Source organism: Grampus griseus (genome assembly GCF_964374135.1).
Source record: "Grampus griseus genome assembly, chromosome: 2".
Taxonomy (NCBI): domain Eukaryota; kingdom Metazoa; phylum Chordata; class Mammalia; order Artiodactyla; family Delphinidae; genus Grampus; species Grampus griseus.
Genome location: NC_139018.1, coordinates 25184520 through 25200432, shown reverse-complemented (window position 1 = coordinate 25200432; position 15913 = coordinate 25184520). Strand labels below are relative to the sequence as shown.

At 40.3% G+C, this 15913-nt stretch overlaps 1 protein-coding gene across 1 annotated transcript in view; it reads right to left on the bottom strand.

Annotated features, from left to right (window-relative positions):
• Window positions 1-10205, bottom strand: part of SNW1 (SNW domain containing 1) — a 36065-nt gene extending 25860 nt beyond the window's left edge. The window contains exons 1-3 of the mRNA XM_082647811.1: window positions 10149-10205; window positions 5519-5672; window positions 1281-1442 (exon numbers count right to left, since the gene is read on the bottom strand). Coding sequence (XP_082503937.1) covers window positions 1281-1442; window positions 5519-5672; window positions 10149-10162 — 330 coding nt within the window. The 5' untranslated portion in view covers window positions 10163-10205. The remainder of the gene's footprint in view (window positions 1-1280; window positions 1443-5518; window positions 5673-10148) is intronic.
• Between the last annotated feature and the right edge of the window lie 5708 nt (window positions 10206-15913).

Below are 15913 nucleotides of genomic sequence, written 5' to 3'. Positions count from 1 at the left end.
TTACAGGGTAAAATGAAAATGTTTGGGAGAGAGAGAAGCAAAGGACAGGTAGTGAAGGTTCTCAAGTACCTTCCCCAATATCTTCAATTCTGAAGAGCCCTTTTACCTCCAAAATACTCCAAATACTTGGAGTATTTATTAAAAAAAACCAAACTAGGTCTTAAAAACAGTTCCTTGGCTCTGAGTGTGGCTGCTCTGTGATGAGATTATTTTAAGTAAACTTCATTTTTGGTCTTTGGATTACTTTGTAAGCAGGGCCATCCTAAAAGTAGCAAGTGTCAGTTTTGTACTTAATCAAGGGAGAAAGAAGTTTATATGATTAATTCTATTCAAATGAACCATTAAAATAATTAAGTATCTATGTACTCTTTTTTTTTTTTTTTTTTTTTGTGCGGTACGCAGGCCTCTCACTGTTGTGGCCTCTCCTGTTGCAGAGCACAGGCTCCGGACGCGCAGGCTCAGCGGCCATGGCTCACGGGTCCAGCCACTCCGCGGCATGTGGGATCTTCCCGGACTGGGGCACGAACCGGCGTCCCCTGCGTTGGCAGGCAGACTCTCAACCACTGTGCCACCAGGGAAGCCCAGTATCTATGTACACTTTAAGTACATGGAAGAGAAATAGAAGACTATACACAAAACTAAATTTAATTTTTTTAGGGTGCTAGGATTGTAGATTTTAAAAAATTTGCTAGCCTTTAAAAAAGTTAGTACTATAAAAGAATTGTTTTTAATATACAGTGCTGTATGTCAATTATATCTCAATAAAACTAGAAGGGAAAAAGAAGAACTGTTTTTTAAATGTAAAACAAATACATAAAAACCCTTAAGTAGGGTTCCCCTGGTGGCGCAGTGGTTGGGAGTCCGCCTGCCGATGCAGGGGACGCGGGTTCGTGCCCCGGTCTGGGAAGATCCCACGTGCCGCGGAGCGGCTGGGCCCGTGAGCCATGGCCGCTGAGCCTGCGCGTCCAGAGCCTGTGCTCCGCAGCGGGAGAGGCCACAACAGTGAGAGGCCCGCGTACCGCAAAAAAAAAAAAAAAAAAACCCTTAAGTATACATAACCTATCATCAATTTGGGGAATTTCAAAGGAAAAAGTCATTGCTGTTATGAAGTCATATTATATTGTTCATATTGTTATGAAGTCATCTTCAGTTAGCCTAAGTATACGTCACTGTTACTTTTAACATAAACTAAATGGCCAGATTTATCATTTTTCATACAATTAAAAAAACTCCTCACAAAATATTTATCAATGGGGAAAAAAAATCAATGAGAGGGTTACCTTGTCTTTTGACTGTCCCTGTCGAGCAATTGCATCATACTTAATTTTTCCTTCAGCATCCACCTGAATGGCCAGTGCATTTGACATTTTTTTCTTTCGTCCCATATCCAGGGGATACTGGGCCACGTGGATCTCTGGAAAAGCACCTCCATCTCCAAAATCCTATATATTAAAAAGAAATAAAAAGAATATTTAATAGTAGTTTGAGATTTAAGATATATTCACTTATTGAACAAATAACCATTGAGCCCTTATTATGCTAGATGCTACAGAAATGGCAGTAAACAAAACAGAGGTCTCTGACCTTGTGGAGTGTGCATTTTAGTGGGCAAAGATATAAAAAGCATAATTTTTGGCTTGTGATAAATGCCTTGAAAGCAATAAAGGGACTGGGAAGAGGGGCTATTTTCTTTATTATTTTTAAAATTTATTAATTTATTAACTTATTTTAGGCTGCATTGGGTCTTTGTTGCTGCGCGCGGGCTTTCTCTAGTTGCGGTGAACAGGGGCTACTCTTCCTTGCAGTGTGCGGGCTTCTCATCGCGGTGGCTTCTCTTGTTGCTGAGCATAGGCTCTAGGTGCGCAGACTTCAGTAGCTGTGGCTCGTGGGCTCTAGAGTGCAAGCTCAGTAGTTGTGGCGCACAGGCTTAGTTGCTCTGCAGCATGTGGGATCTTCCCAGACCAGGGCTCGAACCCGTGTCCCCTGCATTGGCAGGCGGATTCTTAACCACTGTGCCACCAGGGAAGTCCCAAGAGGGGCTATTTTTGATAGTGTGGTTGGGATAACCCTTGTGAAGAGGTAACATGAGCTAAAGCCTGAATGATGAGAAATCAGTCGTGGGAAAATCTGAAGGAAGCATTTTCTAGGCAGATTATACAGCAAGTGTGAAGGCCCTGCTGCAAGAACGAACTTGGCATGTTCCAGGAAATGAGTGTCCATTGGGGCTGTAGCTTACTGAGGGCAGAAGAGCAGACATATAGGTGATAAGTCTGCATGGTGGACAAACACCAGATCACGAAAGGGCTTCTAGACCATGGCAAGGATGTGGATTTTATGTACATGACAGGAAGAAATTAAACAAAATGTTTAACATAAGGAAAAGATTTTTCATTTTAGCATACATAATTTTCTTAGTGAAGGACAGGTCACGCATGCTATAGGTAGAGCAAAAATGTAAAGTATTAGGGAGTTCCCTGGTGGCCTAGTGGTTAGGATTCCGGGCTTTCACCACTGTGGTCCAGGTTCAATCCCTGGTCGGGGAACTGAGATCCCGCAAGCTGAGCAGCACAGCCAAAAAAAAAAAAAGTATAGAATTATATTTCTTCTTCAGATTTTAACAACATCTTATTTATTCAGTGTTCCATGAGAAGCAAATAAATAGGAAGGACCCAGAAATGAGTTTACCACATTTCTAACGATGATTATACAATTACTTAGAAGAGAATTAAGACTTCTAAAGTAGAATAAGCTAAGTCTATCAATGAAGTTTAATATTACAAAAATGTATATCATCAAATTAATATATGAATATTAAATATAATTTAAATAGTTTTGTTAAATTTAATAATACTTGCCTACACATATATTCTCATTTAATTCTTGTAGTTCTTCAACACCTCATATTTTCATATGGAAAAAATTCAAGTTTAGAAAAGTTAAAAGTGATTTTTCCAAGGTCTCATGGATAGCTATGAGGACCTGAACCCAGATCTTTTGACTCCAAAAGTTGTTAAATTTTTTACTAAACTGAAATACCCTGACTCAAAAAAAGGCAAATCATTTCACTAAGAAATGTGAGAAAAAATATATTAATATTAATCATTTAGAGGGGGTTTGATGGAAAAAAATTATGAAAATAGCCACTTTTATATGATCTCCTCCTTCAAGAAATATTCCATTAGATCCTGGATATGTGATTTTCTAGGTACAACATGCTTACTTGCTAAAGAAAGGTTTGACATTTTTTAAAACAAACAATAAAGCTAAAGGAGATGTTTTCTTGTAAATTAGGCAGAAAATAGTTAAGGTATTCCCAAGAAAGGTACTACCTGTAGCCAGGCCATCAATCTGACATGGGCTCAGATTTACTAGAGTTCTTCAACTATAATAAGCACTTCAAGACTGTAGATGTGGCATTACGTGGTCATAAAGCTTGCCAGAAAAATCATAGCTTTTACTTTAAAAACTAGAACAAGATGCTTTCTTCCACAGAACTTTCACTCTCCTCAAGAAGCACTCACAGTATTTCTATTAGCTGGCCATTTTGGTTTGATTTTCAAATAAAATGTTCTGCTCCACCAGGATATATGACACTTTTGATAGTCAAGTAAGATTTTAAAAGCTAATAGTACCTGAATGTCCTGATGCTGAAATGCAAGTAAGGATGAGATTTCTACTGTAGGTAAAATGATGCCTGCCACCCCACCCTAATCTATCGAGAGGCCAAAAGTAGAGCATCTGTAATCCCTAAAAAGAAACACTCAAGCCTTCTGTTAGATAATGACAAGTTCTGTCTTTCTTGCCACAGATAAGACGGCATCACAGCTTCCTTGATATCTTTTATTTTGCTCTGCTTCTCACAAATTACATTATCAGTGAAAACAAAAGCAACAACAACAAAAATCCCATCATAAGTGTGGTAAGACTGGCTTTCACACACTAGAATTAATAAGGACCAGAGGACCGCTGAACAAAAATCAACCAGAGAAACAAAAAAATCACCAGGGTATATGTTAGGAGAAGACATGATCTCTTTAGTTGAGTGTTCTTCTAGGCTGTACAAAGAGTTTGGTAGGGCAGGGGTAATGACAAACATGAGAGAGGCTGAGAATACAGTTGCCTTTTTATAGGTGCTAAGCAACATATTTCAATCCACTGAATACTTAGTTCACTATGATCACCACTTGCAGGCATATGAAAAAAAGCTAAGGACACTTGGCTCTTCCCATTTGTAAAGTAAAATTATAACCATATAAAGACAGAACACGACAAAGTGATAAAATGAAAATAACTGGGTACAAACATGAATAGGCACAGAGGTTTTCAATAGGGCAGGTATATCCCTTGGGAATTGGAGGAGGAAAATCTGCAGGTGTCAGAATGAATACAGGGAGATGGAGAACAGGAAGCAGCTTGGAGGAGGAAAGTCTCAAATGTCTGCGTTTCTCCCTAGATTAAAAAAAAGGTGATCAAGCATGGGCAGTATGCCCTGGAATTAGGGAAAGGAATACGCACTGAACTGACGCACAAGATCCCGTGAATAGGTGCTGCCAAAAAAGTTTGTTCTTTGGGAACAAGCTAGAGATATAAAAAGATCATTTCAGATTCCTCCTTCTCCCTCACTGCCTCTGAATCAACCAACAAATTCTGTCTCTTATACCTTCCCCCAAATTTATCTAATCTGTATGTTAGGATATATTAACATTCTCAAGTTGAAGATAAGAAAACAGATGAAGAGAGCTTAGGACCTGTCCAGGGTCACACAAAGAGTAAGGAACAGGGCTTCCCTGGTGGCGCAGTGGTTGAGAGTCCACCTGCCGATGCAGGGGACGCGGGTTCGTGCCCCGGTCTGGGAAGATCCCACATGCCGCGGAGCAGCTGGGCCCGTGAGCCATGGCCGCTGAGCCTGCGCGTCCGGAGCCTGTGCTCCGCAACGGGAGAGGCCACAGCAGTGAGAGGCCCGCGTACCGCAAAAAAAAAAAAAAAAAAAAAAAAAAAAGAGTAAGGAACACAGCTATAATGCAAAACAATTAATTTTAAAAAAAAACCTCCTTGTCAATGGTCTATCCACTATACCAACAGGAAGAAATCAGAAAAGGAAACGCTGCTGGAGTTTTCCCTGGAAGAAAGTTGTTTCTTCAGGGTGATGCGGCATTGTGCATGAAGGGGAGAGGGAGGGAAAGGCACCTGAATGTGAAACCATTTTTCATCTTTTTCCTCTTACTTTCCCATTATTTTCCATATACTATAAGCCCCCCCCCAAACATAAAGGGTTTGTTAGTTTCTTCTGTACATAAGTAACAGTTTGACATAAGAATAGACATAAATTGTACACTTTTTCAGTGATCATAAAGCAGTGAGAATAAGCAAGAAGAAAAAGCTCAATCTTCTGAGGGAAGTACATGTCTTGAGAGCTCACAACCAGAATTTCTATCATACTGACATTCATATGCAGAAGTTCTAGGGTTTAAACTTATTTTACAAAGGTGCTATAATAATTTTCAGCACAATTATTTACCTCTAATAACCGAGGTATCCAGCCTTTCCGGTACCCGTATGGGGGAGGTTCTCTTCGGGAGGAGACCAGTGAGGTCTGTCGTGATCTCTGCGATCTTGCTTTTTCTTCAGCCTCAAGCTGGTCCTGAGATAGCTGAGTAGGTGCAGGTAAAAAGCTATAAGCAAAGATAATAAAAGTCAGAATTTTAAAAACTCTTATATTTGATTATTGCAATTTGGCCATCAGACACTATTTTCCTGTAATACTTTTTCCTTTGAGCAAAAGAACAAACTTTCCAATGATTTATGGCAGGATTATCAGTCATTTTATTATGCCTGGAAAGAAATAAGTACTAACAGACATACAGTAAAAATATCTGACCAGGATGCAGGCAACCGGTGCCCAGAATAAAAAATTAACAGATATTTCACATAATAAACCATTGAGTTTTTATGCTTCCACCTTTCTTTTCTTACAATAAGTAAATTTTCTCAATTACCAAGGGGTCAACTCTTTAGTATATGGTTTTCTTAGTGTCTTTACTAGTCTTTTACTCCTTATTTTTAACTATTTTACTCTTATGCTTCCTACTTTTAACTATTTTAGCATCAATACAAAAAATAATTAGCACTGAATGTAGCAAAGAGGTGGATAAAAAAAGAAAACACGAGTTGCACATTTAAGTGTGTTTTCCCAAGGTATCTAGTTTAGAATGGAATTTAAAATTTAAGAGGTCAAAGATCCAAAGCAGAAATTCTAAAGATGTAATTTGGTACTCTTGAATCAAAGCAGCCTTTCTACTAAACCATTCTTAACTTTTAAGTATGATAAATGTTATTATAGAGATATCCCAAAGTACCACAAAAGGATTCCAGTATATGAATAATACATTTAATGGAAAAGTTAAGGTTCCTTTGTGATTCTTGACTAGTAAGAATATGTGAATAGGGCTTCCCTGGTGGCGCAGTGGTTGAGAGTCCGCCTGCCAATGCAGGGGACATGGGTTCGTGCCCCTGTCCGGGAAGATCCCACATGCCGCGAAGCAGCTGGGCCCGTGAGCCATGGCCGCTGAGCATGTGCGTCCGGAGCCTGTGCTCCGCAACGGGAGAGGCCACAACAGTGAGAGGCCCGCGTACCGCAAAAAAAAAAAAAAAAAAAAAAGAATATGTGAATAAGCAGTGCAGCTTATTTATTCAAAAATATTTAGTGGTTGCTGGGGTGCAGGCACTGTGTTAGGTAGGCAATGAGATGATGAACAGAAAAAGACAGCTGAGTCTTGCAGGGGAGAGAGACAATCAAAATCACACAAATCCATAGTAATCCACTTACTAAGTGATAAGAAAAAGTACAGAGTGTTATGACAGCGTATGTCACAGGGCTCTAATCCAGTCTGGCGGGTCAGGTAATGTGATGGCTAAGAACTCAAGAGTTCAAATCCTACCTATGCCACTCACTAACCTGGATTAGTTGTTTACCTCTCTGAACCTCAGTTTTCTCATCTGTAATGACAGACCATAAGATTACCTATCTCACAGAGCTGTAATAAGTATTAAATGACAGTACCCATGAACCACTTGGCACGGTGTCTAAATACCATTCAATATGTGTTCCATAAATATTTGATTATGTGGAGCTGTTCCCCAATTCCCCCAGTTTGGGTCAGTTGCCCAAACTAACCACCCATGCTCTCACAAGACCCTCTATGTATCATTATTACAATATCTACCTTATTTACTGCTATCATCTATTTATTTACCTTTCTTTCTCTCATTAGACTGTAGGCAACTTGAGGGCAGGAATCACGCCTTTTGTTTCTTTTATTCCTAACTCTCTACGCATTGGCTAGCTAGCTCACAGCAGGGCCAACTTCAATGTTGGCAAAAGAAATATATTCACTCTTCTCTTTGCACTCATTTTTATGTTACTTGTTCCTTTAAACAAGCCATCTCGGGATCTTTACATTTGCTTTCCCACTGCCATAAAGCAGTCTATTTACTTATTAAGAAAACTCTTCCCCAGATTTTTTAGTGCTTGCTTCTTAGTATTCATTGGCCCTGCTCAATTATACCTCCCAACAGCTGTCACATTACCACCTTGTCCAAAACAGCATTCCACCCCACACTTTGAGTCACTCTCTATCCCTTTATTTGTATTTTATTCTTAGTACTTACTACCTGAACTTGCATTACTGATTTGTTTACTCCTGCAGTCTGTCTTCCCTAGAATATAAGTTCCGTGAGGATAAGAGGTTTACCTGACTGATTCAATACTGTAAAACCAACCCTAGCCTGACACATGGTAGACTTTCAACACATGCGATTTAATAACTGGATGAATGGAGTCAAACGTTTTGGGCTTATACCACAGTTGTTTTCAGTAAACCATGTATACCCAATACATAGTAGGGATACAAAGACAGTAACAAGCCAAAATATTTACTTATGTTTCATTTCTCTTGTCTTTACCTTCTGTTGGAAGAACCAGTCAGTAAAATGATCAAAAGGCAGAGTTTGGACAAACCAGTAAACACAAAATCTGGCCTGGATTATGATTAGAACACACCCTAGCCTTCCAGGGGGTCTTAATTTTGTTGTTCCCTGTAAAGGATGATATTCCCATGAGGTACACTCCTATGGTGGGGGTGGGCTGCATAAGCCAGCAGAAAGTCTACCTCAGTGTTTCTCAACTGGGAGCAAAATATCTACAATGTAGACATTTGACAATGTCTGGAGACATCTTGATTGTTAGAACTTGGGAGGTAGGGGGTAGAAAGGGGTTTGGAGTTTCCACCGGCATCTAGTGGGTAGAGGCCAAAGATGCTGCTAAACATCTTAATATGCGCAGGACAGTCCCAAACAAGAATGAATTATCCAGTCCAAAACATCAGTAGTGCCACTGTGGAGACATCTTAGTCTATCCTTTCCCCTTTACTAAAGTAAGCGTATTAAATGCAAGTGATATTATTAGATACATAACCTTAAACACACGAGTTCAGAAAGTTAAATCAGTATGACTTTAAATCTTTAGTTAGTAACACCAGGACTGTAACACATCAGCATGTCCAGCCCCTGCTGTTAAGAATCCCTGGCAGATTTCAGAGATAACAGTTCACCTGGAAACTTGAGACCATCTCTAGAAACCAAATTAGCTAAAACTCAACAAAATCTGAAAGCTATGTAAGTCAAGCTATTTAAAGACTGCACTCTGCCCCTGCAATTTTAAGGAAAAAAAATAATAATTTTTTGGCCACGCCACACAGTTCCCCCAACCAGGGATTGAACCCGCGTGCCCTGCATTGGAAGCGCTGAGTGTTAACCACTGGACCACCAGGGAAGTCCCTGCCACTGCACTTTTAAGCACACAATACCCACAATATCTCTGATATTTTTCCTTTGTGTCCTTTTCCAATTCCACCTTTTCCACAAAGCCTTTCCTCATAACTTGACTAGTCTTTGTCACACTTCTCCCATCTGGAGAGCACTGAATCAAATGTTTGCTGCCTGCAACATTTACTAAAGAACACGCTCCATTTCATTCAGCTCATTCCATCTAATTCTTTTTGCACTTAAGGTTAGTACTACACAATAAGCATTCTGTGTGGTTCTTTGTTTCATATCTGTATGCCTTGTACCCCATCTTCCCTGCAGCCAAAGACTGTCAGATTTCCTTCTGTATACACACAAGCCCTAGGATAGAGCAAGGCATCCAAAAGTAATTCCCAAAAGAATTTTCTCATTCAAATATGTTTAGGATTCATAACTGTCATCAGCCAGGAAAAACGTATGTGAGAATGAAGGGTGTTTAGGGAACTCAAGCGTATGTACTAACGTGGTCACTTTCTTTACCCTCTGTAACACTCAACTTTTCCTGTTGCGTTCGTTCGCATGGAAAGTTTTTCTATTTAGATGGGGCAGCAAGGTCGACAACTAACAGGAGTTACGTAACTCCTTGGAATCTCCCCCTTAAGCATCTTTCTCTTAAAGGCGGGGACCACTTTACTTGCGGTTGCCAAGGCAACCGGGACAGCAAAAATCCGAAGTGGTTCCATCTACGGGAAGAAATTCTAAGGCCCAAAGTTAAAGTGCGGAGCAGCGGCGCGAATTAGTAGACAGCGGCCAGTACTATGGCTGATTTTAAATCTCCGTTCAGTGCCGCGCCCCCACCTTTTTTTCCCCGGGAATCCTTGTTTAGGGACAGAGACAGGAGAGAGACTTCGGCAGGCGAAGGGCAGTAAGCCAGGCGGTCGCCTCCCACCCGCTTCACTCTGCCAAGACAAATAAGCCACTGCCCTCCACACTCCCATCGCGCCCACCCGAGCCGCGGACCCGAGGGAGCTCTCTCCACACCCCCAAGATGCTTAAGCGAAAACACATGCAACTCCTCGGCATCTTAAGCCAGAGAACTATTCCCCACGCCGCGGCTTTCGGTCCTAGTGAGGGGGCGAACTCAACCCGGGAAGCCGCTCAGGAAAGACCCCAGCTTCGGCTAGGCCTAGTCGCCCCGGCGGCCGGAGAGAGGGCCTAGCCGTGGCCTCGGCCTCTGTCGCTCTGTGACCCGGGCCGGGTTACTGCCCGGAGAGTGTGGGAAGAGAAATGAAAAAGGTGGGTACTCCCAAACCCTTCCGTATCGAGGACCCAAATCAACAACTCACCTGGTGAGCGCCATCTTCTTCCGCTTCTTCCAGCGCGAGCGACAGCACCGCGGGGCGGGTCTTTCCCGGTAGAGAGGTGGGGAAAGGAAGGAGCGCGCGGTGCGCAGGCGCCCTTGCCGAATGGCCTTCTGGGATTTGTAGTTCTTGGAACAAGACTACAATTCGGTTCTCTTCTAACTGGAGTTATCCCGGGATAAGCGCTTCAGTTAAGAAAAAGCAAATGCATCTTTTCCACTGTGACACGATAGAGCGTTCTCTAGGCAAAATACTAACGAAGTTGAGATGCTTTTTAAGTCTCTTTATTTTATTCTACACTTAATCACATTTTCCTTGTTGGGGTCCCAAGTACGAAAGCCTTCCGGGGGCGGCAACGTTAAATAAAAGAGTGGGAAATCGTGAGACTGTCGAATGCAGAATTATTGGACGCTGTGAAAACATTCACACTCAAAAATTTTTACACGCTTTCTTTCTCCACACTCCACCTCCAAAACACTCTCCGGGGGGGAGGTATTGTGTGATCCTTAGTAAGTTACCTTTAGAACACTCCTTATGTGCATTATGTATGTATGTTTTTATATACGTAAGTGTTTTAGATAGATTGTCTTTTACATAGATTATGGATTAAACACAGTCTTTGATGAAGTGATAGGATACATGAAATCTGCTTCAAAATATTGGGGAGAGGGAGGTGGGTGGAATATACTGTAGATGAAACAAGAATAGCTATGAGTTTTGATCACTGTTGAGGCTAGATAATGGGGAAATGGATATTTATTATATTATTCTCTCTACTCTTGTATACGTTTGAAATCTTCCATGATGTAGAAACGAACTTTTTTTTTTTTTTTTTTTTTTGCGGTACGCAGGCCTCTCACTGTTGTGGCCTCTCCCGTTGCGGAGCACAGGCTCCGGACGCGCAGGCTCAGCGGCCATGGCTCACGGGCCCAGCCGCTCCGCGGCATGTGGGATCTTCCCGGACCGGGGCATGAACCCGGGTCCCCTGCATCAGCAGGCGGACTCTCAACCACTGCGCCACCAGGGAAGCCCGAAACGAACTTTTAATAGCAGTATAGCACACATACAGAAAGGTGCATGCACTCAGTGTACAGTTCTTTGAATTTTTCCAAACCACACACACTAGTTTGAGCAGCAGCAGAAGCACCCCACATCCAAGATCACTTGATTTCTGGTGTGACAAGATGTTCAAGGCTAATTTAGTGCTTTTTCTGCCCCAGACCTTGAATCAGTCCTTTATCCAAGAAGGTTTTCTTTAAGTGGAAAGTGATATTTAAAGAAAACAATCTGGATGCTACAAATGCTCATCGTTACTGGACAATTATTGTTTGTAAGGCTTTTCAGTGGACAGAGCTAAAAAATTCACATATACACATAGTTTTGGAGAAAATGCATCATGCATTTATACTAATATTCCAATCCAAGTTTAGGATTATACAGATTTTACTTTGATTTTATATGTGTATCTCTTCTGAAAATCTCAGTACCTAATGGTGTTAACATAATTACTCATTTGCCTTATCCTACTATATATATAATGGTTTCAGAATAATATTTCTAATATGATTACTAAACATATGCCTAATGATAATAGTTTCTGAATTTTTTTTTCAAGTCTTTTCTGTCCTCAGGGTATATCTCTCTAGGCATGTACAGTCAAGTTGCATTGCTTTAAAGTGACTTGGAATAATTCCTCCGTGTGTCATTATGCCACTAGCTTGATACCCAGTTAGGTCTGAATATTTCATTTTGCTTTGGATTTTTGGGAGCTGCTTTTTAAAAAAAAAAAAGTTTTGTGAAACACTAATATGGTTTCAAATCCAAAATTTACCAAGCAGGTAGTACATTTAGAGAAGTCTAGATTATTTCCCTGTCTCTTCCTTCTTTTTCCTTTCCTCACCCTGTAGATAACTTTTAAAAATATTTTTTATAGTTTATCCTTCCACTTAAAAGTATACACAAATAAGTATATATATATTTTTAAATAAATTTATTTATTTAATTAATTTATTTTTTGGCTGCGCTGGGTCTTCGTTGCTGCGTGCGGGTTTCTCTAGTTGCGGCGAAAGGTGGCCAGTCTTAGTTGTGCTGAGTGTGCTTCTCATTGCGGTGGCTTCTCTTGTTGCAGAGCACAGGCTCTAGGTGCACAGTCTTCAGTAGTTGTGGCACGCGGGCTCCATAGTTATGGCTTGCGGGCTCTAGAGCGCAGGCTCAGTAGTTGGGCATGGGCTTAGTTGCTCCACGCATATGGGATTTTCCAGACCAGGGCTTGAACCCATGTCCCATGAATTGGCAGGCAGATTCTTAACCACTGCACCACCAGGGAAGTCCCCATATATATATTTTTATACTTCCTTTTCTTTCTTAGACAAGTAGCAGATACCATACACACTTTTGTTCACTTTGCTTTTTTCCACTTGTCAATATATCTTGGAGATCACTCCTTTGCAGGATATAGAGATTACATCGGAGGTTCTGAACAGAGAAAAAACTTGATCTGACGTATGTTTTTAAGACGATCATTATGACTACTATGTTAAAAATGGATTCCAAGAAGCAAGGAAGGAAATGGGGAGACCAATGTGTAGCTTTTGAGATAATTTGGGGAGAGATGCTGATGGCTTAGGCAGGGAGTTAGTAGTGGATATGGTAAGAAGTTGGAATCTGGATCTATTTTGAAGGTATAAGCAACACATTTTGATGATGGAATTGATGTGAAAGAGAGTAATCAAGGATCATTCCAACCAGGATAGAGTTGCCATTTACTGAGATGGGAAAACTGCAAGAGGGTCATGTTTGGGGTGGGGGGAGGAAGATCAGGAATTTGGTTTTCAACATGTTACATTTGAAATGCCTTGTTAGACAGCCAAGTAAATGTGTCAAGTAGGCAGTTTGTATACAAGTTTGAAGTATGGGGGAAATGATCTAGGTTGGAGACAGATAGTACTTACATTCATGATACCAGATGAGATTACCAATGGAGGGAATGTGGGTACAGAAGAGAAGTAGTCCAAGGACAGACTTCTGGAGTTTAGAAGTTGGGGACATGGGAGGAACCAGTAAGGAGACTGAGAGAAAATTGCTAGAGGTTTGATCAATGGAATTAGGAGAGAAAGCATAGGCCTTTCTTTTGGATCAGAAGCTATAAGGTTGTAGGTGTGATTTACCAGTATCTATCTTTCCTGGCATAAAGCAAGAGCCTGTGACAGGGAAGAAAGAAGCCACCATGCAAAAAGGAGAGACCAGAGAGTAAAGAGAAGGAGAGTAAGAGATTGATAGAGGTTGAGACCTCTGAACAACATCATGGGAGTTCCTGGATCTAGCAGTGCCTAAAGACCACACCACCTTGAATTTTTTTAACCAAGTGAGCCAATAAATTATTTTGTTGCTTTAAACTAGTTTGAGCTTATTATCATTTACAACAAAAAGGTTATTTTCTGTGCTCCCATAATAATTGTTCTTCCCCCAGTCTTTTTTTTTTTAACATCTTTATTGGAGTATAATTGCTTTATAACAGTGTGTTAGTTTCTGCTTTATAACAAAGTGAATCAGCTATACATATACATATATCCCCGTATCTCCTCCCTCTTGCATCTCCCTCCCACCCTCCCTCTCCCACCCCTCGAGGTGGTCACAAAGCACCGAGCTGATCTCCCTGTGCTATGCGACTGCTTCCCACTAGCTATCTATTTTACATTTGGTAGTATTTATAAGTCCATGCCACTCTCTAACTTCGTCCCAGCTTACCCTTCCCCCTCCCCGTGTCCTCAAGTCCATTCTCTACATCTGCGTCTTTATTCCTGTCCTGCCCCTAGGTTATTCAGAACCATTTTTAAAAATTCCATACATATGTGTTAGCATACAATATTTGTTTTTCTCTTTCTGACTTACTTCACTCTGTATGACAGACTCTAGGTCCATCCACCTCACTACAAATAACTCAATTTCGTTTTTTTTTATGGCTGAGTAATATTCCATTGTATATATGTCCCACATCTTCTTTATCCACTCATCTGTTGTTGGACACTTAGGTTGCTTCCATGTCCTGGCTATTGTAAATAGTGCTGCAATGAACATTGTGGTACATGACTCGTTTTGAATTATGGTTCTCTCAGTGTATATGCCCAGTAGTGGGATTGCTGGGTCGTATGGTAGTTCTATTTTTAGTTTTTTAAGTAACTCCATGCTGTTTTCCATAGTGGCTGTATCAATTTACATACCCACCAACAGTGCAAGAGGGTTCTCTTTTCGCCACACCCTCCCTAGCATTTATTGTTTGTAGATTTTTTGATGATGGTCATTCTGACTGATGTGAGGTGATACCTCATGGTAGTTTTGATTTGCATTTCTCTACTGATTAGTGATGTTGAGCATTCTTTCATGTGTTTGTTGGCAATCTGTATATCTTCTTTGGAGAAATGTCTATTTAGGTCTTCTGCCCATTTTTGGATTGGGTTGTTTGTTTTTTTGATATGGAGCTGCATGAGATGCTTGTATATTTAGGAGATTAATCCTTTGTCAGTTGCTTCATTTGCAAATATTTTCTTCCATTCTGAGGGTTGTCTTTTCGTCTTGTTTATGGTTTTCTTTGCTGTGCAAAAGCTTTGAAGTTTCATTAGGTCCCATTTGTTTATCTTTGTTTTTATTTCCATTTCTCTAAAAGGTGGGTCAAAAAGGATCTTGCTGTGATTTATGTCATAGAGTGTTCTGCCTATGTTTTCCTCTAAGAGTTTGATAGTGTCTGGCCTTACATTTAGGTCTTTAATCCATTTTGAGTTTAGTTTTGTGGATGGTGTTAGGGAGTGTTCTAATTTCATTGTTTTACATGTAGCTTTCCAGTTTTCCCAGCACCACTTATTGAAGAGACTGTCTTTTCTCCATTGTATATTTTTGCCTCATTTATCAAAAATAAGGTGACCATATGTGTGTGGGTTTATCTCTGGGCTTTCTATCCTGTTCCATTGATCTATATTTCTGTTTTTGTGCCAGTACCATACTATCTTGATTACTGTAGCTTTGTAGTATAGTCTGAAATCTGAGAGCCTGATTCCTCCAGCTATGTTTTTCTTTCTCAAGATTGCTTTGGCTATTCAGGGTCTTTTGTGTTTCCAATATTCCACAAATTGTGGAATATTTTGTTCTAGTTCTGTGAAAAATGCCATTGGTATTTAGATAGGGATTGCACTGAATCTGTAGATTGCTTCAGGTAGTATAGTCATTTACACAAAGTTGATTCTTCCAATCCAAGAACACGGTATATCTCTCCATCTGTTCATATCATCTTTAATTTCTTTCATCAGTGTCTTATAGTTTTCTGCATACAGGTCTTTTGTCTCCTCAGGTAGGTTTATTCCTAGGTATTTTATTCTTTTTGTTGCATTGGTAAATGGGAGTGTTTCCTTAATTTCTCTTTCAGATTTTTCATCATTAGTGTATAGGAATGCAAGAGATTTCTGTGCATTAATTTTGTGTCCTGCTACTTTACCAAATTCGTTAATTAACTCTAGTAGTTTTATGGTAGCATCTTTAGGATTCTCTATGTATAGTATCATGTCATCTGCAAACAGTGACAGCTTTATTTCTTCTTTTCTGACTTGGATTCCTTTTATTTCTTTTTCTTCTCTGATTGTTGTGGCTAAAACTTCCAAAATTATGTTGAATAATAGTGGTGAGAGTGGACAACCTTGTCTTGTTCTGATCTTAATGGAAATGGTTTCAGTTTTTCACCATTGAGAACGATGTTGGCTGTG